At 39.4% G+C, this 26,312-nt stretch overlaps 1 protein-coding gene across 1 annotated transcript in view; it reads left to right on the top strand.

The window, feature by feature from the left end:
- Positions 1–26,312, top strand: part of tenm4 (teneurin transmembrane protein 4) — a 111,593-nt gene that overhangs the window by 657 nt on the left and 84,624 nt on the right. The window contains exons 2-3 of the mRNA XM_070828739.1: positions 481–753; positions 21,986–22,207. Coding sequence (XP_070684840.1) covers positions 481–753; positions 21,986–22,207 — 495 coding nt within the window. The remainder of the gene's footprint in view (positions 1–480; positions 754–21,985; positions 22,208–26,312) is intronic.

Here is a 26,312-nt window from a genome sequence, read left to right as displayed (position 1 = left end):
AATCATAATGATACAATGAAACAACAATTTTCAGCAGTCAAAGTGTCCAGTGAGATTCTCCTGACTGATTACGTCGGTAGAGAACATAGGAGAGAGAAAACTGAAACTAAAAGCTGTGAATTTGGCATTTGTAAACTAATGCAAAATATCAGTTGCGTTTACTTTAAAAGCTCAGTGCGCAGGGTTTGAAGACTTCCAATTTTGCCAAGTAGGTTTTGGTAGGAACAGGACACAGATCTGACATCAGAGTGCGGTGAAAGCAACACAATAAAGGATTTTATACTTACTTTAAATACAAAATCTACCTGCGCCATCATCTATCTCCAAAAGTATTTCTTGTGAAACTTTTACTTTTTAATGCACCTCTCAAGGCCAGGGTATTGCTGTCATCTTTTTCTGCAATGAATACAGTTCATTATGTTAAGTGATGCAGGTAGTGGCTGATTTAACCAGTGCTTTGTATTTATTGTCTTACTGAAGGAGCAGACTTTTCCCTTCGAAACCTTGGCTTTGGAGAGGCGCTCCCATCCCACGTAGCCACATACAGGACTGACATGGGGATGCCGCACCGCGAGTACTCGGTCAGTGTGGGCTCGGATGCAGACACAGAGACAGACGGCATCATGTCGCCGGAGCACGCGGTCAGACTATGGGGCCGCAGCAACACCAAGTCAGGCCGCAGCTCGTGCCTCTCCAGCAGAGCAAACTCCAATCTAACGCTCACTGACACTGAACACGAGAACACAGAAAACGGTAGGGCACTTTTCTCTTTTACTTGTCTTTGCATGCCCTTATCAGGCAAGCTGATTTTTATTCTGTGTGTTTTTCCATGTGGATTTGATTTTGATGTGGCAATAGAGTAGAATTGTGTTTATTTTTTTTTAAGCGAGCTCCTGTACACTGATGCAGGATGACATGCTATGTCTCTGAGACAACAAAAACACAAGCTTGAGTGCTCTGCATGGTGATTTTGTTGGTTTGGAATTGTTTAGTTTTTGACAACGCTCAGCTGCAATCCATACAGCCACAAGATGAGCTGCATCTTTTCTGTCTTTGTAAATGTCTTGGTACATTTTGACACTCTGGAGCTTTTTCAGTCTGTCCAACTTGAAGTTGTCATTTTTATTAAGCTTTTTAAATCTCGATTTGCATTTTTTTTTTCGGAATTTGGATGAAGACCAGCACTTTTAGGATTTGTCCTCTTGAAGAAAAGATAATTAACAGCGTTCCAGTGCAGCCAGAACTTTGGCATGCCATTACCTCTGCTGCTCATCAACCCCATATTATTTAATTGTCGCTTTTTTCTTTTTTGTTGCATTGTGTGAATCACTGTTTATGTGTAGGCTTGTGATAGGAAATGGTCTGGCAGGTTTCTTGGTGAAATTAGTGCCAGGAAGTGGGAAGGAATATGTATTGAATTCATTTTTCTGTGACTTGGCGTTTCCCCCAAGGGCCAGGTGAGCCTGTGTGCTTGTTCAGAAGGTCACTTGAGCTGAGGGAATATGTAACAATGAACCATGTCAAGTGCCGGAAAATGTCAGAAGATGATAGCAGCCTGCTGAAGATACTCTTATATGAATTGTACATTAGTGTGTTATAAAGTCACAAGGTCACATAATTCTGTTTGGAAGTAGCAACACCATTTTGATACTCACCTTAGCCTCCTAGTGCATGTATGTCAGTAAACTTACTTACAACTCTGCAATTGCTTGGATAGTGTTTACCATTAAAGAAAGGCTCTTGGAGTAAATTCAGTGCAGCGTGGAGGCAGCACCTAACAGACAGATTTCCTTTACCCATGTAGCCCTCTTGTGTCTAGTATGCCTCCTCCTTCCTGAATATGTTTACCTGAATTTCTGCCAAAATAGATTAATTTCCACTTTTTTTGGACACAGAGGTGCTATGTGGTAAAAACCTAAGTTCTGTTTCACATTATGCAAAGTTAAACACAAACCTAAATCATGCATATTAACTGGCAGATTTATGATACTGTTCCCAAGATACTTCAGAGATAGAGGAACTCATCAAGGGCCTAGCGGCAAAATTCTAATTGCCCCTGCACAGCCTTGCAGAGAACCTTGTGAATAGTTTTGCATTTCAGAGTGTGTCACATTATGTATTAGCTCCTTATTATAACTGACAGAAATGACTCTTGGAAGTGGAATCCATTTGCCCGAATGACTCAGGGATAGAACGTGGCATCCCTCTGCTTGATCATGTGAGATGCCAGGGGACTTGGATTTGGCTGTATTGTACATAATTAAAGAGAATCTCCTTGGATGGCAGTTTAGGGGTTGGTATGCTGGAATGTATTCAGAGCATCCGTAGCTGCAGCATCATGCTGCATCTGTGAGGCCCAATTGAGAATCTAAGTAGCTTTTTATTCAACTCAGCCAACCAGAAAGAGCACTTGTATTCAGCATTTAATTCAGTAATGCCTGATAACATACAATTTATATATGGCAAGTTAATTAAAATCCATCGAGCAGGCCTGCTTGTGTGTGCTTTAATCTCTTTAAATCAACAAACCATTTACTCTGCTTTAATGTATTCAAGCTGCTGGGCAGTTCTCCCCCTCTTCACATGTGACTTACTTGACCCTGGTTTTAATGCATGCAAATAAGCGATAGGCTTAGCGATTTTGGAACAATTTCCTTGATGCTCAAGTGATTCTGAGGCATCCCGTATACTGTGAATAAAAAAGCCTTGCGAATAATGATGTGTTATACGTCATTGCAGTTGTAATGTGGTGGTAAAATGAGTTGCTATTCTTAAAGCAGCAGTTGCCCTAAACTACTACATGATGGGTAGACAAAGAAGTGTATCAGTGTAGACTGCTAGAGTATGTAGTTGGTCACTAGCATTTTGTACTTGAGTATCAGATAAGTAAATACGTCCAGCACCATCTGTTGATGCGTGTGTGTGTGTCAACATGTATAGATGGCTGGCTACATGCGTGCTCTGTGCATGTGCCCTGATTGGTTAGCGTTAAATGTGCATTCATGCAGTGTTTACAGGTATGTGTGTGTCTCCTACCCAGCATGCCTCTTGTCCCTAGGGAGCCCCTTGAGGACACCTCCAGCAGCCAGAGACTGCTGAGTCATTGCACATCCTACAGAGGCTGAACAGCAAGGAGGCCAGCCTAACCTGCTGGCTTTGGGAGAGGGATGCTGTTCTTGGGTTTTAGCCCATTACAGCTTATCCAGATGTGTGCTCTAATCCCAACTTTCCCCCACTGTCATGGCTAGACTAATACGTTTCTGTAACCATGAGAACCAGTAGTGGATATAGCCACAAAAGCCTGCTGAGGGACTGTTTCATGTGTTCCATTGCCTGCAGAGAAAAGTAATTCAACTAAGGACTGTACAGTTCCTATTGACAGAAAAATGTTTGTGTGACTGACACGGGTATTTTTGTATGGAAAAAATGTAATCAGATGTGTCCTGATTTGGCTTTCCCTTAGTCAGTCCTCCAGGGAGATCAGTTCTTTATTGATCAGGGAGAATATCAGAACAAGCTTTGATCTTGATCTTACTCGATGCAGTTTGTCTATCTAGATTGTAGTATTTTCAGAGCAGAACTATTTAAATATAGTTTTTTAAGCATGGAATTTTGATACCAATGAATGGTAGAAAATCATACACTCTTGGTTTCATCTGTTTGATATTTAGTTTTTGGAGTTAGATTATTTTTCATTATTGCTCAGTACTCAAATTCAGGTACCTGTAGGCACTGCTTCAGGGCAAAGCCTCTAGGAACTCCAGTGAAATCTTCTTGTGAAAGTCCCCCTGCAAACCTCTCTGCTGCATTTTGAATTTCTGCAGCACACAAGCGACTAGTGGAGGTTTCAGTTGAGATTTCTACGCTTCTGAAAGATTTTTGTTGAGTTCATTTTTTGTTTGGTTAGCACACAGCCTTCAGTGATGGCTGTGTTTTAGCATCAACAAAATCATTATACAGTATTTTTGGTAGAGATATTACTACTATTGCCAATACTACTATTACCACCATCACTACTGCTACTCCCTCTACTACTACAACTACTAATTATATATATATATTGTTATTATTATTATTATTATTATTATTAGACTTTACCTTTGGAACAATCACAACAGTTATGTGTACACAGAAAGCAGGGTGGCAACTTGACAAGTATTGAGCCATGATCTATCTGTGCTTTAAGAGTGTCCAATAGAATCTTGAGCCTGATTCAGAAATTCCTGCAGGCAGGGCTGTGACGGTATGGATTTTTTTCTTACTGTTGTGAAAAAGCAAGGTATCCCTGCGGTTCATAACAAAAAACAAGTATTTTTAAAAACATCATAGGATGAACTGTTACAATGCTGTTAATAATTGGACTCACTAAAGAAATGTTTAGTGGACTTCTCCCAAGTTGGAGAAGCTGGTTGGAGTATGGGCACAGAAGCTAAGCAACATACTGCTGTGGACTAGGGCAGCAGCAAAACATATTTAAGCAACCTAACAAAGGCCCATCTAAAATAAGCAGAATCAGTTTGAGTGTATGCTATATTTAGTATATTAACACTGCTTTACCTTGCAGACACCCCTTTCCTTTGGCACTACATTTTCTCAAAAGCAGAACTTCCATATTCCTACGCATGCTGCGAACTGTGGATCAGATGTTTAGGTTTGGTGATGCATAGGAATCACCAATAATTAATTTGATCTTGGAAATGTCTTATGTCACACCAAGTAAGTTTGGAACCTGCCTCTGCTTTTGAGGCTCCTCCACTCTATAATGATTTAAAGTTGGACTTGAAGATGAATGATGGTCGGGTCTCTTAATTCAATTCTGTTTTTTGTTCTGCATGATTAAATATAACACATCAATCAGCATTTTTACCTTTAAAGCACATAGTGGCTAATGTGCTGATGTAACAGCACTTTTAGCTGGGATAGGAGCAATATTTATTGATGTTGAATTGTCAGATGAAAAGCCAGTCTTTTCATGTAGATTTACCATGTACGCTCTATTTTCTGCACTCTCATAATGATTTTGTTTACAGCTTTTGACATTAGGTTTTTTCAGCCTCTGTTGCTGCTCACACCCTTAAATGTTCATATCGAGATGTGCCTTACTTTTATTCAGGTTCTAATATGTAAATGGAGCTGGTCTGTGTAGCACGTAGTTACAGAAATGACCAATTTACTAATAATAGCTATGAATAGCAATATTCTGCAAAAACTTCTTTATCTTCTTGTTCTTCTTCCAATAGTTATAACTTCTACTGCTAATCCCAGTAGAACTAAATGAAATGAATAGTAAAAGAATGTAATATAGTAATAATGATTAGTATTGTTTTTCTTGACTATAAAACTGTTGTGATAATGCAGACCATGAAACGAGAAATTTCATAGTATGTGCAGCCTACATAGTGACAATGATTTATCCCCTTGCTGCCTGGATCACATACTTTTTGGAGGGTTCAAAACTCAGAGGAAACTTTGAACTGTTGAAAGATTGAGGTTAAGAGCTGCAGGGTGGCGCTCAGTTACGGAGTCTCTGAACATAGCATGACTGTCTATGAGGGACAGGTGTTCCTCATAGAAACATGTCACAGCCACAAAAGGCTGAGGGGCGCTGAGAAGGAAATCTCTCATAGATTTGAGCTTGAGCACGGAGTGCATCAGCCTGTCCCCTCAACATGTTGATAGTGATTGAAATAATGTTTAGTTCTATTCACGCCTGTTATTCTGGGCCCAAGTCATGTTTTCCCTGCATGGAAAAGCACCCACTGAGCTGGAGGGTGATTGTTCCAAGTATTTATTGTAAGGGATTGAATTCTATTAAGGGTCCATTTTCTTCTGTCAAATGCAATGTTGTGACACAAGCGACGCAAAAACACACTGTGCAAAAGTCATAGCAACATTAGTGGTGAAATGTCAACATGAACATAGTTTTTTTTTTTTATCACCGCTGCGACAGTCCAGTATGGCTAACACAGTTTAATTCTGCTTTCTAGCTGGAATTTCTTTGATCATTATTCACTTGACTACTTGATTTCGTTAGAAATGAAGCCTCTGCTTAATGATTTTTTAAAATCTTGTACTCTCATAGACTGTCCATACAGAATACAAGTGCTGATGGCCACGCCCTCCTGAGGTGACTAAGCACATTTCTTTGATGCGCGCTCCATATTTGAGATGTGTTTTATCTTTGAACTGATTCTCCGGAGCGTCGCCACCATATTAGGAGCCTGTGGCGTGAATGAAATCAGACTTCCAATTAGACAAGACGTTTCCTGTATTACAGGCCTGGATTCATTAGGGCATGTTTTACAGCAGTGTGGCAGGACCACAGAGATGGGGTTTCTTATTGTGACCTTGGAGTAGCAGTAGCATATCTGTGCGTACAAGCACACACACTCACACACAACACACACACACACACACATACACGCACACACACACACACACACACACACACACACACACACAACACACACATGCACACATACAAACACACACAACACACACGCACACACACTTGGACAGGAAAATCAGTTATCATATGCGAGGGCAATATTGTTCTGGAGTTTTTTTCTGGATTTTGTTTGAAATAAAAATGACAAAATTCCAAATCTATGCATTAAAACAAGCATGTTATTGCTCTTTTTATTTTAATGATGTATTTAATATGGTCAGTAAAGCCTCTCTTGTTTTAATCTTTATCGTTTCTATACAGTGGCATTTAATGGTTAACATAAAACTGTTTTATGTTAAGCTCTTATTTAGTCAATTAATTAATCATGCATTCATGGTAGTATGGCATGGAAATTACTATGCATCTCAGTGGACTGCAAATATGTGCAAACAATTAATAATTATGAAATTAAATGACATATTTTGAGTGCAACAGCTTACCTTGATTTGTTTTAACAGACTCTGTGGAGTCTTTACCTTGTATCACTGCCCTGCAGGGTTTCACTATTGATCTCTTGGCTTGTAATTCTCTGTGGATTACATAATATTCTGTAAAATCAGTCGTATTTAATGCCAGTACTTATAGTAACATAAACATTAATCCACTATCTGTATTACTGTGCATGTTGTATGTAGCAATGCTGAAAAGAAACATGAAAGGCTCAAATTTAGAAATGAATACAAAATACTCACATCTTTATATAACAGCAGAAATAATATAGGAATGAATATCCTTTATGTACGTATTGATTGTAAAAGAGGCTTTTAAATAGATTAAATTCACTTTTAAATTGTTATAGCCAATTTTATTCAATATACAGTCTTGCTTTCCTTTAGAAATAACACCCATATCCAGCGAATATGAAGGTGCTGGTTCAAAGAAGTCGCAAGCTTGTTCAAAGAATCAAGATCAGAGACTCAGAGACAGTAAGAGTTATTTATACAGACAATAATTGCTTCTCTTTGACAGATATTTTTGTGCCTGTTAAGTTATAAACCAAGTGACAAACATGCACAGAACATTTTTAAAGAACTATAGAAACAATAACAGCAGTTAGGATTGGTAATCATATCAGATTTCCTGTAGAGAAAAAATACAATCAGTTTCTTAAAGCAGATGTATCATTGCCTTTCGGCATCTGTTGATAGAGACACAGAGACTGTGATCGTCTGATGTAGGGGACAGTGTTTTCTGTAATATTGCGATCTGTAATTTCACTGCATCCACATCGAGCACAACTTGGAAGATTGTTCTGAAACAGCCAAAGACATCGTGGCAGCAGAATATCAGGCGAAATGATGCTTCAAAGAAATCACTAGAGGTTTCCCAGCTCTTAGCCGTGGTTATTTCCAACCCAAGTATTTCTTGTGAAGTTATTTATTTGTTTACTTTTTTGGCAGAGTCTTTGCTCAGATCATGGATTAGTAGAGATATTCTCTGGCTCATTTGCAGGCTAATTTGCTGGGTTTTAGAAGCCCTCGTGGACAGTTTTGGTCTGTTATCTGTGGAGTTGCATGCCCGCTCCCTGCCAGTGCCTCTGACAGTCTAAACCAACAGCACATCAGGGCCCATCTTACCACCAAGGCTCAGGGGCCTCAGTACAGCTCAAAGCACGACATGGAGCAGGATGAGCCGTCCTCCATGGAGGATCATCCTAACCCAGTCTCACATCTTCCATCCCTCTCTTAGCAATATCCATTTTACATACAGTCAATTATGTATGCTCATGTTATATTTAGGTACGTTTCAGGAAATATTCTCCCTGTTTAAAATGGGATACAAATACCAAAGCATTGATTTAATAATCTGTATCTGTATTGACGCATATACTGACCCTATTAAATGGATCAGGTAGCAGCCAGATTCAACCAACTCACAAAAGTTGTTTTTGTTATATAATTGGAAAATAAAATGCAATGTAATATAATCAAACCTTTCACAAAACTGACAAAAACAAAAACTGTTGGTGTAGGAATATGTCACCATTTATATTTATGAAGTTGTTGTGTAGAGTCCAATCAATTCCACCCAGTGAGGTCAACATTTTTTTAATTTACAAGGAAGAGATAGAACTGGTGCCAGATCAGCCTGCACCCCGGCCACCAGTAGTGTGATTGGCTCCCAGATGCAAGTTATTTGAATTTCTGTTCTTGAACATTTTGTTGTGTTCCTTTCCTCTCACCCACGTAGCATACTTTACAAAAAAAATAGTATATTATCCCTCCTTCTCTTATCCTAATTATTATCTTATGTAACGCTATTTTCTGAGTGTTGTTTAAGATTGTATGTACCATTTTCTTGCAATACAAGTCCAGATGGATCTGAACGACCAGTTATCTCTAGTGAAAGCAATTAGCAGTTGTTATTGAGGCTGAGGAAGCAGAGATCATAACGTGCTGCTGCCCTAGTATGAGACAGAAATAATTAAACTTCCATGCTGAGATTTCTCTCATTAGTGGTCACCTCTGATATTTATTCGTCTCTGCTACAAATCCAGGTACAGAACTTTCAATGTTGCTTGATTTCCGAAAGATTCATCAATAAGCACCAGCCCTTTTAGTGTGTGTGTTTAAGCTTTTTTCTGTCACCTCAACATCCTAAACTAGATCATATTTGTTACATTGTTAAAACATACTCAAATGCATGTAAAATACAAAATCAAAATCAAATATTTTGTGTCGTGCTTGTACATTATCTTCATATGTATTATATACATGAGCAGAACAGTTAACACTGAAAAACTACACACAATTAACTAACATCAAAGCACCTTTGAGTGTGAAAACACAGCACAATAAAATAATGAATTTTCAGAAGACGCAAACGACAAGCATCTATGACAGCACTGCAGAACATTTGTGCTTCTTTTTTACATGAAAGCAGTAGCTTTGACCCACACTGAATACAAGCTCATCTGTGTGATGTCTCAGCTGTTTGTACATGTGTAACATGCTATGTAATATTCATGCTTTTGTTCTTAGGGTTTGTCAGAACTGCATGATTCAAAGTAAGATTTGCATGCTCAAATATAGGGGTAGTGCACACATAAGATCTTTCATCCACATAAAGATCCTGCAACTCCAAAATCTTGTTGTGCTGGACAGTTCAGGTTCTTCGTAGATTATTTCTCTCCCAGTGAAAGTAGCTCGGCACAGTGAAATTTCACAGCCTGTGCATGTTGAAGAAAATAGCTCAGGATATAAGCTTTAGAAATTGTTCCCTCTTCCTTCAGTGGTTCCTCTAAAGTATTGCTGTCACACTGGAAACACTAGTCTTATCTCAGCGGTATGAATTGCCAGCTTCTGCAGCAGGTCACACCGCAGCTGCATTCTCTCTGTCTTCAAACCTCAACGCCTGCACTGTGTGTATGACCAGATTTTGGCATAGACACACTTTGAGCTATGCAGATGACTTAAATTGACTTATTACTAGCTGTGCATTAGTAGCTGTTTACAGTTCATTTGATGTGTAACACTTCAAGCATTTCATTTATTACTAAAGGGAAATGTAGTCATAGCCAGAAACATCTCCACACTGAGCTTAGGACCCGAGGCCTTAAAATATCAAGCTGGACAACTTTTAAAAAAAAATAGATTGACTTTAAAAATATATCAAATAAAATGTATAAAACTGATTGACCTCTGTCAGTCAGCTGCCATATAAACAGTGCATGGCTTTTTTTTAACCTTGTTTATATAGTTAAATCGCATTAAAACAATGTGTTTTCAAGTAAGAGATCCCTGAAGTCTATAAGTAGGCCTGACTTTTAAAGTTTTAAAGAATGATCTCTGCATATTTCACCTAGCAAGAGGCCGCAGGTTGCAGCTTGTTTGTGTACACTAATTGGATACTTGGTGCTTTCGATTCTGGGTCAGACTTTAATTGCGGTTGTTAATTGTATTCAGTTGCCGCTCTTGTAATAGGTTGCGTCGTCTTTTTGATGTCATTATTATATTAGCTTGAAAGACAGTGACGATGCAGCATTGAAGAAAGCAAAAGGCCTCCTAGCCTGATTCAACCTTGGGCTCTGTCTGTGATGATGTATGTTTAGTTGAAATTTGAACAGTCACAACTCAACTGTGCAGCTATAAAAAGGGGTTTGATTAAGGGTCACAAAATTCTGCTAGGCCATGTTTTTTTTCCCCGTTCATTCATTCAGCCCTTATTTATAGAGGGTGGTCCAGTGAGAGGAGGTGACCGTCGCCTTGTTTACAGAGACGCCCATGCAATAATGCAGCAGTACTACATGCTGCATTTATGAGTGCAAACAAGATAAGAAAAACGGGTATTAATGTATAAAAGCGTGATTAAAATTAAATGAGAAAAAGGTTAAAGTGGGGTAAAAATGGGGAGTGATTATCTTCTACCTTGTTCACAGTGTACGCATCAGAATATAGTATCTTTCATGACTTTGATATTCCTCTGATAGTCACCCTGCCATCATTTTGAAGCATTTAGTATAAATGCATTTGACAAAGAAGCATCTGATTCTAAAGAGATGACAGCACAACGTAACACAGGTAACAATTAAACCCACAGCTGGAATGCAATGAAAAAAGGCTTTAAAATGGATCATGTAGTTGCTACTGCTCAGTTAAAAACTGACTCCTGATCCTGTAGGTCAGCTTAGATATGCCTAGTACAACCAAATTTATTGAACCACAAATTGATCAGCTGGTTTGGCTGGTAGGTAGTGATCAGATAGTGAAGTCAAAAGCTCTCTAAACATGCATATTGTGGCATGTTCAAAGTTTGCATTCTGATTTACCACTGATTTGAATAAAAAGCAAAGGAGAATTCTTGTGTTGCTGTTCATCTCCATTTGCTTAGGACTCCATCTAGCCCAGGTAAATGTATTTCTATTCATCGCCTCAGTGGAAATCTTGAATTGAAATTGGCTTACCTTGTTTCGGGGTCGTCTCTACAGTTATTCTCCGGAAAAGGTGTTTTCCACTGTGTTAATGCATACCTGGAATTTATTTCATGAAAAAAAGAATAAATGAATGGTTGCAGTATGCTGACATTAGATCAACATTATTTCTGTCCAAATGATGGAGCCAACCTGATGTTTCACTTAAATTCGTGTTACTACTTTATTATAAACAAACCTTATTTGCTTTGTTGCAAACACTCACTGCCGTTTCACCATGCTGTGAATTATATAAGCACTTAGAAACACAAGCCTCTTGACAGCATGTATTTTAGGTAGCCTTTTGAACTGTCATGCACTCAGTGGGAGCTGGAAGGCACACACAAATCAATTCTTTAACACTGACAAAGTGTCTGAAATGAAAAACAGTTGGCTTTTATGTAAGCTATCTGGAGAGCATGATGAGAGAAAGAAATAAAGTTTTGATAGAGGTATGCTCCTTTAGCATGGAAGCATACATATTACTATGATGTTTATACACAGCATAGCAAATCTGCTTAAATCAAGCAAGGGTGGCCTTCTCAATACTCATAGAAATCCCACGCAGTCCAATAAAATTTTGATTCCAGAAGCTGGGAAGATTTGAGGGTTTTCATTTTTTAAGACAGTGCTTAAGCTCTTAACTATCTTTCATCAGGAATGTAGCTGTTTCTTAAGGGTATACTTTAGAATTTTATTAGGCCAGGCCTAGAGTGCACTGAGGAATGACAGGATGGGGATGCTGCCATCTTTGTTCAGCAAGGCCCCAGGCAAGCCACATGTAGCCCTAATGAGTCGCTTACAATTTCAGGCTCCGCTTGCTCTCAAACACCAAAAGTAAACTTTTGTCTTTTTTCCCCTCACTATTCGGGGACCTTAAGAGGATTGTGGGGTCATTATTTATTCATGCCATTGTGTTTATTCACCAGCCTCTGTGTGTGATGGCAGAGGGAATAGAGCAGCTAGTGCAGACGAAGTAAAAGCTGATAATTATCCACTATTAGCATTGTTTTTTGAGCCACGGTTTAAGTCGGCTCAGTTGATGATCGAGCTATGATAGAGGCACAGAAACATCCATTTAAAGCAGATTATCATGTGCATGTCTTTGAAGTCTGGAATCCTCTGCAGAGGACTCGCTGAATGGGTGTGGATGCATTTAAAAGCCTGTTTTTACGCTGCTCTTTCTGTGCTGTTAGAGAAGATATCCTATCACGATGTTACAAACACTGGTGTTGACCAAGAGATCCCTAAAAACAGACATCACATGCCTGCAGGATGTTGTTAACAGTGAGAGGTGAGGAGATTGGAACCTTTACTTTTTATCCTAGAACAAAGAAAGCCCCAGGGATGCTTGAATGGGGCTGCATGGAGGGATTTAGCAATGTCAGAGCTCGTCAGAACTAACATTGATTCAAAAGACTAGTGAAGTAAAAAGCAAAAATTTTTTTTAGCTTGGGTCTTAAAGACTAAAGAGTCTTGAAAATGGATTAGTTAGTGATTACTCAATTCTGAAAGAACAGTTTGAAAACTTAATTGTTTCTTTTTCTTTTTTGTAATGCATCAGCTAAGCTTGACATGGTTCAGCTGGCCTGCACATTGTGTTCTTTATTTATTATATATGTCCAATGAACATTTCCTATACACTTACATTTAAATCGCTGCTCCTGCTTGAGTGCTCTGTGAACATAGCAATGCAGGGTGACTAAGGCTTCTCCTCAAACAGACGACATTTCCATTCAGTTCGTTTAAGATTTCAATTTCACATTTCCAGGCTGATTCATTCTTCTGTTTGTCACAGAGAAGTCGAAACAGATGGTGTCTTTCGGCTTGATTGAAGGGCACACTCTCTGTAACACAGAGAAATAGAGTGGACCGGATAGATGAGAGGCAGGGATGTGGGTAGAAGATGACGGTCTGTGCTCATATCCACAGAAGAAACGCCGTCTCCGGCCGTCTCAGCCTCTCTGGCCTCCTTTTCATCTTCCTAGGTGATACTCTGGAAAGCCACTGGCATCAGTCTACTTCTACTGAGTGTGCTAAGGCTTGTGTGCCACTGCTGCTTTCTTCATCTTAGTTGCACGGTTCCCTTCTCTTCCATGCAGATGAGTACATTAGCTCTGAGTGATTACATCCTTAAATTGGTGTAATTTAAAGAGGAGTGAGGGGTAGAAGTTTGATCTATCTGGGCCCGATGGCTTGTGAACTTGTTTATGGAAAATGTGACAACTCCTAATTTAATCTAAATCACCCAGTTCTAACTAGGCCGAGTTTTAGCATCCAAACTGCTCTGCAGGCGTCACAGCATCTGTATTAAGATTTTGTGCTTGCTTTCGGGATTTATTTTAACCACCCACTTATAATTCGGCATTCAACATCTCTTGAAGTGTGTACAGTAGTTGAATGTAATGGGTGCTGGGTTTAAAGTGCTAATAGAAATGTTGTGGGTCAGCCTTAAATGGAATTGTGCCTTCTGTGGTAATGCTTTTTTATTACACACAAATATAATTTCCATTTTCTCCGTAATGGTCATGTCCATAAAAAACATTTATAGGTATTTACAATTTGTATTCAACCTTGTCGTGCATTAGGTTCACTCTCTGTTATGATATTGATTCCTAGCAGGTAAACAGCACCATCAGAGAATTTTTTATCATTTTTCCAATGTTGGTTCATAAAAGCTCATTTCCCACTTCCTCTGTGAGTGTGTCTTTGTGTTTTCATTCTGTAGTTTGGGGTGTTGGATTGTATGCAGTGTCCAGCAGAATTACAGATTGACAAATTGATGAAATTGCTCCATATCAACAAAACAGTTGTAATCCTGCAGCAGGCATATGTTTAGCATAACTTGTGTAACGATGTAAAGAGATGCAAAATCAACTAATAGCATGAATGATTTTACTTGTATGGATGACACATTGTTTACAAAGCACTTTATTACTTGCCTTTGCTTATTTTTCTTATCATTAGGCTTAGACCTTTTCAAACCCATCCCTTTGAGCTACACACTGTCTCATTTGTGATTTCTTTTTTTGTTGTTGTCACTGAACTGAGATCACCTTTCAAGAATTAATTTCATAAAAGGCTAGTTATGGCTTCCAGCTGTGCAATATAAAACAATTATGACAATTTGGGAATCCTGATAATGCAGGAACAAGAATTAAGCCATCCTGTTTGTATCGCTCAGAGACATCTGATAAGTGTAATTATTACCTGAGCACATACACCAATAACTCACGAGCACATTGGTGTGTTCCCAAAACATAGAAGTATACAAAAATCACTTGATTTTATGTTAGAAATTATTAGGTTTTAAATTATTAGGTAAGTTGTTAAAGCCACACTATGATTACTTACATTGTAAACTGATCTTACCTTGTCTTTCTGATGAACATTTATAAATGCAGTGCTATTTATGAAGATGGAATAAGATACACGTGTTTGGATACAGTCTATAATCTGAACCTCATCGTTTTTGTAGATGGATCATTGCCCTCTTGTGAAGTACATTGCCTTCATTGATCACATGCCCACGAGTAATGTTCAGCAAAGTGTGAAAAGTCTGCCTTGAGCCAAATTTACTAGGAAAATAGAAATTAACAATATATTCACACTGAAGAGTGAAAAATAATTTTCTATCCCCGAGGCGACAATCAGCCTCAGTGTCACACTGAAAGAGTGCAGTTGTTTTGGCAAAGCAGTTAACATTATTTCTGAGAGATCAGGTGCATTATCTTCATGAAGTCTTGGTTTTGCATAGTGTTGTTATCAAACAGCAGAGGAATATGAAAGACTGCATTAACAAGTGGCATCAGCACATCAGCATACTGGAATGAATTAAAATTGTCCTAACAGCCACTAATTAAGATACCCTGTATGTTTGTATTTGTCAAATGTTTGCCGGTTAGCCAGTATTTTGTACACTCTGTATATTGCAATATAGTAAATGTAAAAGAAGACAGGTCTAGAAAATGATTTCTAGATACAATAACCAGATGGGAAGCAATGTGAAACAAATGCCTGAAAAAGTATCCTGTTAGTCACCAAAGGACATTCCTACTTTCTGATTTGAAACATTGCCCACGGTGCTCTAATACAGCAAAATATTGTATGTTAAACAGCAAAATCTCTGATGTTTGGCAGATTAATTTCACAGTATGCTGTGCTGTATATACTCCTGTCTCCCAACCCTAGCCAGTCTGTTAGCCAGTATTCTCCCCATCTTTCATCATGTTACATTGCAAAAACACCACTACAGGCTTTATTTCCTTCAATCACAAAGACGTAGAAAGACTGTCAGTGACACAAAGGCAGGACTAACACTGCCTTTCCACAGTCTTTGAAGTTCAATCCAAACCTAGAGCAGTGATACAGCAGTCAAGAGGGCACATTTAATCAGTCATGGCAGAGCTCAAACACTGCCAGCCAGTTAGAAAAAATCAAAAAGGGCATCAAACCTCCTTTCATGGGAAAGGCAGCTGTAAAGCCTTTGTATCACCCAACAATCCCAGGACAACATGAGCCTGAGCAGTGAACATTCGTGTTTCATACTGTAAACATGGTCACTAGAGCCAAGCAACAGGACACCATAAGGGGGACAAAATTGGAATGCTTAGAAGTTAATTGTTGATGCTCAGGCAATTCAAAAGCTATTAAATGTCCAATTAAAGTACCTTGTTGACCAAAGTAGCCTGTAGGCAAATATAACTCAATTAATAGACCATTATTTGCATTAGGTTTGGCGTAATAGTTTTATTTTAAAACCAGCTGTTTTCTTTTTTTCCTTTGAACAGACTTACAATGCATCCTTAGTGCCTCAAACCAACACTGACACTGCAATATAAATTAGTAATTATGACTTAGTGTTCAAGTGCAAGCAACATGAAAACTCACGGTTCATTTTCACATAGAACTATAGAGTACATTCTGCTCAGGATACTTTATAATTACCCACACTTTAAAAAAAAAAAAAAGGCCCAAGCAGTTTCTTAAGGTTTGCATGTAGGATTAACCTTAATAATAAGCAACAAGTTACTGAAGATGTTTTTATTCCATAAACTGTGTCAAAATGTCAATAATACTAAGATCTCGCAACAGCCTTGTGTTGGTTGTGTACGATTTAATCAAGGTTACTGGTGAATGTGGTGTGCATAATCATATAATTAACTCCAAAAGGAGTTAATCAACTGAAAGGGAAGGCCTTCATACATGAAAGCTGTTGTGGCTGACAGATGCTGGTAAGAATCAGACATTAATCTTTAGCATGCCTTCCTGGCATCACTCCCATAATCAAAATCAAAAAAAAGAGAAATGTGCAATTAGATGTCTGCTGATTGAAGAATGTTTAATGAAAGTGAAGCAGACAAGCCAAACGCACATAAAAGGCATATAAAATGCAGAGCGTTATAAAGGTGCACCCTCACCAATTAGAGATACAAACAGCACAGAAAGCATAATATGCACGGTAAGCATATTATGCTGTAGGCTTGGTCCAAACAGGTGGGCTGTGGACCGCGCAAAAAGTCTTGACACCAGAATTGTGATGTGTTAACGGCTTGCAAGTGACACCAGGGGGGGATAAAACAGCAGCACACCGGTGATTTTAAATGCAAAATACTAAGCAGGCGCAGGCAGGGAATAAAATCCACTGCACCTTAGTAAGTACCACTTCATGCCATGAACCATGTGCCCTCACAAAAAATAGAGCAGTCCATTTCAACGTGACCTCCACATGCAAATACAGTCAGAGGAAGGATCTGAATAACTGTTAAAAGTCTGGCCCTAGATGGTGGCGGTAGCAGTCAGCACAAAATTCTACAGAGCTAAACAGCTGAAAATATAACGACAGCCTTGAACATGCTATGACATCTTGAAGTGAATCACACTCCTCCCACAGTGGATGACACAGCCAGCGCCAAGGGCGGATTACTCAACATTTTACTGATCTGCCATAGACAGACTGCTAACCTTTCACACACCCATGCACGAATGTTACTACGCAAGCCAGTGTGGCAAGTTCAGTATTATAGATTCTTTTTCTTTTTTTGCCCAGGTGTCATTGTTGGATGTGAATTAAGCATTTGCTCTGAATAAAGATGCCGCTATCTTGCGTACATTAATCCCGCATGCAAACCGTCGTGCTTTGTGGTAAAATGGAGATTTAACACTGTCTGTATTTTACAACAAGGGAGGCAGTATGAGGATGACACTCCCGGCTGAGACTCTGAGTCATTCCCCTGCCTCCTGCATGCTTTGTATGCCACATGGCATCAGTTGATGGTACAGGACAGGCGCCGAGATGTTTGTTTTTTTATTCACTGTTCATCTGCAAATATGCTGCATTTTTTATAGATGCTGCCCGCAGCTGTAGTCCTCGAGCTTAGAGATAATTCCTGTTGTCACCATGGAGTCACACATCTGCTTCACCTTGCTCGGCATTGTGGGTGTGCAGTACATTTAACTAAGGTAGTCATTGATCTTGTTTGTGTATTTAAAGAAAGACAACTTATATCACCTTGAATGTATCTGTGTTTCTATGTACAGCCTCTGAATTTATAGCGGTTAGAGGCGAAATCAGGAAGATTAGCTCGGTTTGGGGAGATCAAGAGAGAGAAAGAGAGAGAGGGAAGTGAAGATCAGGACTCCCTGGGTGATAAATGTTGATTCTTCTTCCTCAGTTTTCTTTTCACTCAATTACATCCTTCTTCTAAATTATATTCTCTATTTACCTGATTTATCTCTCTCTCCCTTAGCTAGAGAAGCCTCCTCAAATGACTTTCCTTTTTTTTTTTTTAAATATACATTTCCGTGCGTGTATTCGCACAGTGATAATGACTGATTCTGCCTGTTTTTCATGCACAAACTTGATCATTGTGATTAGACTCATAGTTTTCAATGCATGACTCTGCATTACAGTCCCGACATTAAAGACTGCGGTTACTGTGGGCGCATACATCTTAAACATTTGTGCTGATGTGTCATCCTGCCTCCACTCATTACTCAACACATATACACAAGCAGAAGCACACAGCCGTGCATATAAGGATTGATCAAATTAACACAACATATGGAGGTTGTTAGGCGTCATTGGAGCAAAAGGTGTATCCACACATCCTTTTGAAGTTTGTAATTATTTATTGGTTTTAGTGCTGAAGCAATTAGTTCATTGCCTTGTGGATTGACAGAAAATAAATGAATGATTGAATGAATTGATCACTTGTTACCATCATTAATGAAGCTGGCTCCATTTTCTTTTCAGATGTGAGGATTTGCCTTTCTCTGTTCTTCTATAAACATAATTTATTTGGGTTTTGGAGTGTTGATCAGACAAATAAGGGATGTGGACACCTCACCTGGTGTGCGAGGGCATACTGTAGATACAAACTGGCGATGAGAGCATGCTTGGATATAAATTTGAAAGCAAAAAATGTTATATAAAATATTCATGCCTGTATTGACTGATAGTTGGCCAATTTTTATATTTCAAAAATTACCTTTCCAGTGATTTAGCCTTTCTCCCATAGACGGATGGTGTTTTGGGAAGACTCTCTGGCACGGCTTCAGCTTAGAGTGTCCTAATATATAATGTGAGACATTAGAGATCTGTGAACAGTATAGATATTCTCACACTTGGCTTGGTTTCCTATAAGCTACCAATGCAGTTATCCCTTTAATACCTGGAATTTTATTACATAATTTCTGGGAACGCTGCACATCTATGAACGGGACTGCTTTATGTTGATATTGGATTTTCATTAGTTAGGCCGATCAAGACAGTCCCGTCCGGCTATATTATCTACAACCAATGACTTCATTTGAATTTTGAGAAGATAACCTATATTGCAATATACAGTATATTGTTACCTGATACAAAATTATATATAATGTTATCAAATATGTATTTTTCCTATTGTCCAACATCACTTTATGTTATTACATTGAAATATGAGGGTGGCCCCAGGTCAGGAGCCCAATGATCCTTCGTTATGTTTCTACAACAGCCAGTGTCCTCTCAACGTTTTAGAGTGTAACATAGAACACCTTCTTGGTTATTTTTTTGTAAGGTGTACAGTTGTAAAAGAAATATTGATTCATGTTCCTGCTGCTGTTCAGCGTCTGTATCTCACACTGTTTTTCCTAGAAAATAAATGTCATTCTTTGAACTAGGGCTTTGAAGTGTGGTTTACAGCTGTTGGAATTATTGTTGCCTGAACAACTTCTATAATGTTTCACAACTCTCACTTGTGTCTTTATTATACTTTTTTTTTTAAGTGTTTTTGAAATAAATCCTATTGAATCTCATTTAACTTAATACTGGAATGGGAGATTTCATAATCATTGAATCTCTAGTTTTAGAATTGAAATACAGTCAGTGTTTCATTAAACTGCTACACCTTTAGAAAGTTACTATGGAGTGGATCAAAACGTATGTTCCAAAATACTGAGCTCTAAAATACCATCTGAAGTTATCCTTACCTAAAGATCACACTCACCAATGTGTGTGTCTCTTCTTGTAATTGGGTTGCCAATGAGTTGATTAAGAACTTTAATTCAGTTTGTGGTGGTCTGTGTTTGCTAAACCAGGCAGTAACTGGCACTTCCTGAAGCTGTCAGGAGCTAAAGCGGTAGCACTTGGTCCAGGGGCTCCTAAGTAACGGTTCTTTTTGCCGCTGTAACATAGTGAGTGAAGGCACAGGCAATCAGCTCTGGCAGCCAGAGAAACTTCGCCTGTGAATGTAGGTGCATGTGGTTACGGCATGAACTGCAAAGTCCAGCATTAATTAAACACGGTGAGACGGTAAAATCTCTGTGTGCAAGACTAATGGTTGCTGAGCATGACTACCGTGACCTCATTTAGGTTATGACTTTGAGCGTTTTTAGAGGACTTTAATCTTCCTTGTCTCGTTGATTAATATTCTCTTTGAGAAAAATGCTGTAATATTCGGTCCATGACCTGGTGCGGCTCATTTTTGAATTTGAAGAATTTCCGTCTTGTCTCTGGCAATTCACAGCGGCAGATACTTGCTCAGTGAGTGGCACTCTATTCAGCAGAAAGTGTTGTTGTTTTGACATATGCTAAATGTAGTATCTTAGATGTATCTGAGGGATGCTGTGAATGACTTGTAATGATGTTCTTTTCAACAGCTCCTCCTTTCCCAGTTGTACATCGCTGTATATTCAAGCACAACAGTGTTTTGGTCATTAACCCACAGCATGGCTACTGTGCCTCTGCACCCATTACCTACACTAGCATTAGAAGAATGAGGGAGAAATGAAGTGTGCGATGTGAAATATATATATATATATATATATATATATATATATATATAAAGAGCAAACTGTAGCTCTCTGGGACAGTGGACATTTGCTGCTTGTGTAGGGCTGTGGCTGATATGTTAGTATCACTAATTGTTTCCTAATTAGATGCGAGTCAGTGAGTCGTACTTTAATACTCTTCAGGGATCATTACAGAGCAAAGGGAAATTTATCTCTCCTGACGGATGACAGTAGAGTCAGCAGGAATTTCAACATCCAGGCCGACGGACTGATGAGAAGATGGGGAGAGCACCAAACTGATGGCTTTGTTCACTGCAGTCACATTACTTAAGCACTCAATTTTCAGTGTGGTGCAGAGCTGCATCAGAAGTTAATCACTCATTAATAGGAGCTCTGTGGAGATTTAACATTCCATGACAGCATGGGGATTGGAGCCAATAAGCCTTGAAAGAAGAAATTGTATGATATTCGTATGTAAGAATTACGGTTGCATATCGGTATATAAAACGGGGCTATAAATAATCACAAATGTAAATTATTCATATTCTGCTGTTAAGGTGAGTGGCCAGTCTAATCCCGGAGGTATTTTATATTACTGACAAGTAGGAAAGCTGAGATGGACACAGAGTACAGAAGGAATGGGAAGGATTGGTTCAGGTTGGATTCATTTCTTGGCTGGCAGGGGTTATATGTGTTTCCACAGAAGGGGGTATTAACAACCCTGCCATATCTGGGAACATATTATTCATGTGCATGCTGCACAGTACACACATTTGAATCTGCTAGTTTATTTTTTACAGTAGTTTGGAGATGTCCAGTTATGTTAGATGGTGTTATTTTTAAAACTGAGCATCTAGAATATGAATCATTTTTGTGTGTTAGTAGAGGTCTCTTACTTAACACACCTTCATACTTTGTATAGGCATAGGCTGTGCTTTGATGTATGCATACAGCCTAACTGATTAGCTCTGTGTTTTTTTCTTTCTCTGTTTTTGTTTATAGATTTTATCATTGTAAACTGGAATTTTTCTCAGTTTTGCAGTTAACATCCCAAAAAGGTGTTCTGTGTTGTTGTTTTTTTTTGTTTTTTTCTAAACCAGTGCCAGCCATTTGCCTTTTCTATTCTATCTCAAAGTCATTTCAGTTGTTTGTATTCTTCTTCCCAGCTGGGGTGAGGTGGCGGAGACAAAGGCAGATGTGTCCCTGTTTGTTTTTGAAGTGTCAGAGTTAAGTCTGGTGTGTGTGTTTGTGTGTGTGTGTGTGTGTGTGTGTGTGTTCTGCTCCTATGTGATGTTGCCTGTGTTTGGGTGTGTTTCATTTCCCCCCCATGTGTTGTCTCTGTTTGTGGTCCACAGGTCCTCCGCTGCATTGTTCATCCGCCTCCTCCTCCCCTGTTGAGCAGCTCCCATACCCTCCCCCTTCCATTGCAGCCAATGAGAGCCAGGGAGGGTTGCTAGGTAACTGTGCGGCTCAGCCAGCCCAGGACTCTGACTCTGAGGATGAGTTTGGCCCCAATTCATTCTTAGTTAAAACTGGCTCAGGGAACCTGTATGCTCCTGCCACTGCAACTGCTGATGGTGAGTTGGTTTTCAAACTACTGTTGCTTTCTGGAGGTTAGCGTTCCCCTGCTCCTGGATATGTTGTGTTATAGGCCGTGCAGATGGCTATGGGCAAGAATATGTCCCTTTTTTCCGAGCACAATGAGAGGGAGTTGAAACTTTGAGTCGATATGTAGCCTCAGGAAATCCACAGAAGTCTCTGAAGCAAGGTCTGCAAAGTTCAGAGCCTCTCTCAAAGAGATGGACGGTTTTGGTTCAGCAGGAGATATTTGTCACAGATATTTCTCTTCAGTTTCATGCATGCTGGAGGGAGCAACCAACTACAATCCCTCCATAGAATTCTCTGTAACAACAGCCTGCATGCATCTTCCACAACTCAGCTAGAAAATAAGCAAGAAATAAAGACAGTTAATTCACTCCAGGTGCAATGCAGTCCCTGCTGTATCATCATATATCACTGCAAGGACTGACTCCTTTGAAGTTGTATTAAATTCAATGTTAGCCCCATGAAAGACATACTGTAGTTTTGTATTTTGATAGTGCACAGACAGTGCCTCTTGAGTTAAATTAGGTTTGAAAATTCCCAATGTGGTTTCTCATTAATAAATGTCAGCTCATTCCTCTTGAAACACTCAGTGTCTCCTGCTGTTGACTTAACGCTCATTCAGTCTGACAGAATGACATTTGCGCTCAAACTGCATCCGTGGTGTTGACAGTTGACAAAAATTCAGACTGTAAAACATGTCCAGTGGATCTACTAGGTAGCAGTCTATGTGTGTTACACATTGTTTTCGCAATGAATTTACTCATTTAATTGTGAAGATTTTATTTGGCATGTCACTATGGACACTAATGGATTGCGTGTAGCAGACGGTATGGTTTGGCCGGCCTATGGGGTGAAGTAGTTTTGTTAAGTTGATGTAATTGTGTTTGTTTGTTGCTGTATGACCAGAACAGATTCATAGACCCTCGTGGATTCATTACCAGCTTGGAAGGCCTTGGTGCTCACTAACCCAGTGGACTTTACTTACCACAGACTCACTCCTTGGCATATGAAAAATGCATGGACATAGGCACATTTCAAGCATTTCCGTAAGGTAACCTTAGGAATACAGATTTATTATTATGGTCACACAATATCACATTTGGAAGTGTAGCAGGTTATACATTCTTGTTTATGGTCCATCTATATGAAAATATAAAATGCTGTCATTCAAACTCGGCAGTTTATGCCGGAAATCTCCCATAAGTCATCATTCTGCAAGCATGCTGAATAGGTTTTTTTCTGATATTTGAATGTTGATGACTTTCAACTACAGCAGCTACTTGCTTATCCCACTGGCACGGCAAACACAAAATAAAATGGTCTAAATAATTGATCAAGCTTCTGAGTTAACTACCCAAAGGGTTGAATTACATCAAACTCCAAAGTGCCTTAGCTGCCGGCTCCGAAAGCCTGGAGAATGAGTTATTAATCCCGTCGCAAATCTCCCCCCTAATTCCTCAGTAGCAACACGCTGGTCACCCAGCAGTGACATGACTGTGCTTAAGGGGACATGGGCGGGGGGAATGGCCTTTACCGCGGCAGATTTGTCTCATAACAATGAAACTGATTTGCATAGGTACAGCATTTAGGTTGGCCTTAGGCTGTCAGTAAGGGGTAGGAGAGGACTGAGGAGGAATATCTCCTGTTTTAGTTGCTACTTTAGTCATCCACAAGCTTTGTAAGATTCCTTTTAAGTTGCAAAGTACAGCATGTTTCTGTGTATCTCTTGCTAGAGGGTGCAAAGCCTTTTCCCACTTTTATAACTCAGTAGCATAAAGCCAGTACTCTCAATATTGATGCTGTTGTTGCCATAATGAGGACCTCTCACCTTGCTGTAGTTACATATGAATAAGTAGTAAATTATGCAAAATAAGCTTTTCTGTGAGATTCTTCTTTGACATTCTTAGTTGTTTGATTACAGAAAATCGTTGACAGTAAGAAGCCAATTACAATCAGAAAGAGAACAGAAAAGAGCCTCCACTGTTTGTTCACTTAAACCTCCTAGTGAGCCATGTAAGCTTGCTTTTTTGCCTCTTGCACAATTTCCACATTTTTTTAGTATTTGCCTTGCTCAAAAGTGTGTAGACTTTACTGAGGAAGGAGTGATACCTCCATGTAAAATATTTCCTGCCCCACACACATTTGGGGAAAAGCATGTATGTAACTAAACAAGTGTATCAATTCTAGCTGCTCTCACCACACTTCACCACTACTTTGACTACATGAAGCTCAACCTCTCAAGGTGACAAAACCAGAGTGAGCTAAATAGGTTGCGTAGAGTTGGCACACAGAACAGGCTTATGGACAAAGGGCTGCTCAGCCGATATGATTAAAACAAAGATCACAAATTTCCTGAATTGTCTAAACAAATTTATGGAGAAGGAATTCAAATGCTCCCAGTTTTATGCAGAGGTTGGTATTCTGGTTGGGGGAAAAAAAAGGACTTCATGTTGCCAAGTGTAATATAATCTGGAATTAAGTATGCATCTCAGGTTTTCAGTGGGAATTACATGAGCAAAAAAGGTAATTTAAAAGCCACCATGGTAAAAATGACTGGAATATCAAATCAGATCTCTTTGACACACAGGTCAGTTATTGAAGAAATATTCAAATCCAGAGTTGACATGGTGCCTGAAATATTTACTTTTTTACTGACAGTAAACAACCACAGAAAACTATGTATGCCTAAAATAATTGGCTCGCGGTGTATCTGTTGCACTGGAAAACAGGTGGCTTTTTATCACTTCAGATTACATTTGCTCAAGGTCATCTTTGAGCCCACATACAGGACTTAAAATGTTCTGCTGGATTTTGAACAAGTAAATGCTCTCAGCAGCATATCGTTATTCACATTAGTAGCCTCCAAGGCTGCAGTGTTTATTTTTTACTTTTTTTTCTCCGGGATCCTATTTTCATTTGGAAGAACACAGAGCCAGGGTTTCTTTAAGGCTGACGAGGCTGCTCGCTGAAGCCCGCAGTCCTTTTGTGAAGCATGTGTTTCACTGTGGCCCTCGGCTTTCTCTGAGGGGCTTCTTCCTGGGGAGACTGCCAGTGGGAGCCCGCTGCCACGCTGAGCTGCAAGATCTGAAACACTGCAACCTCCCAGTATTAGCATCTCTTAATGCAAAGCAGCATGGGGTCGCCCAGTGTTGGCTTCAGTGTAGCCTGGCTCCCTGGTGAAAGGGCCAGCACACCACCACCTCACAGCTGACCAAGCAGGAATGCTGAGCCGGGTAGAAGGCTTAGGAACGCGGTTGTGTGTGAATTCAAATAAGTCTTCATTTGAACTGCTTAATCATCCCCCCGTGTCTGCAAGGACGAGGGAAATGTGGTTAAAGGAGGTCACCCCAGAAAGTAATTTATCCACGCAGACACCAAGAGGAATGAAACTATCTGAGGCTAAATAATAATTTAATGAGGAGCACATGGCACTCGCATGCCATGCCCCTGTTTTTCTGAGTATGTGAGATTCCACTTTTGAGTTGACATATCAAAACGAATGTGTTTCTCTTGATGTTGATGTTGAGTTATCAATGAACTGGAGCCAACAGACAATTTGTCCAGTTCCATTCAACTTGCTGTTCATCAGTGCACAGAGACCATGGATAATGCATTTTGCATACCTACATATCTTCTTTTCATTGACATAAATTGAGATGCATTACTTTCATTCCATGATAATTGCAGACCATCTGTGCCCTCTAACAAAATCCTCAACCTCTTGATGGATATGCAGCGGAGTGACATACAGAACAGAGCATACATAACCACTTGTCTTGTTCTTGCTAAGGCAGCTCAAAGAATGACAGAAAATCCATTTGATCTGAGAAAGGAAGAGAGAAGCATATGCCAGGACTAGTCCTAATGGATTAGGTTGAAAACTGTGGTAAACCTCAGTTTGAAGCAGTACAAAATAAATAAATATATAACATGGAATCGGTGTAGTGCGTGTGTGTGTGTGTGTGTGTGTGTAGGCCTTTGTATGTGTGCGTGTTTTGAGTTTACTTTTGCAAAGACTTGTATGACTATTTTGTGCATAGAATATAATGTATGAAACTTGTTTTTCTCGCTACATAT

Source organism: Pempheris klunzingeri, chromosome 4 (assembly GCF_042242105.1).
Source record: "Pempheris klunzingeri isolate RE-2024b chromosome 4, fPemKlu1.hap1, whole genome shotgun sequence".
Taxonomy (NCBI): Eukaryota; Metazoa; Chordata; class Actinopteri; order Acropomatiformes; family Pempheridae; genus Pempheris; species Pempheris klunzingeri.
This window is presented reverse-complemented; position numbering and strand designations above follow the sequence as displayed.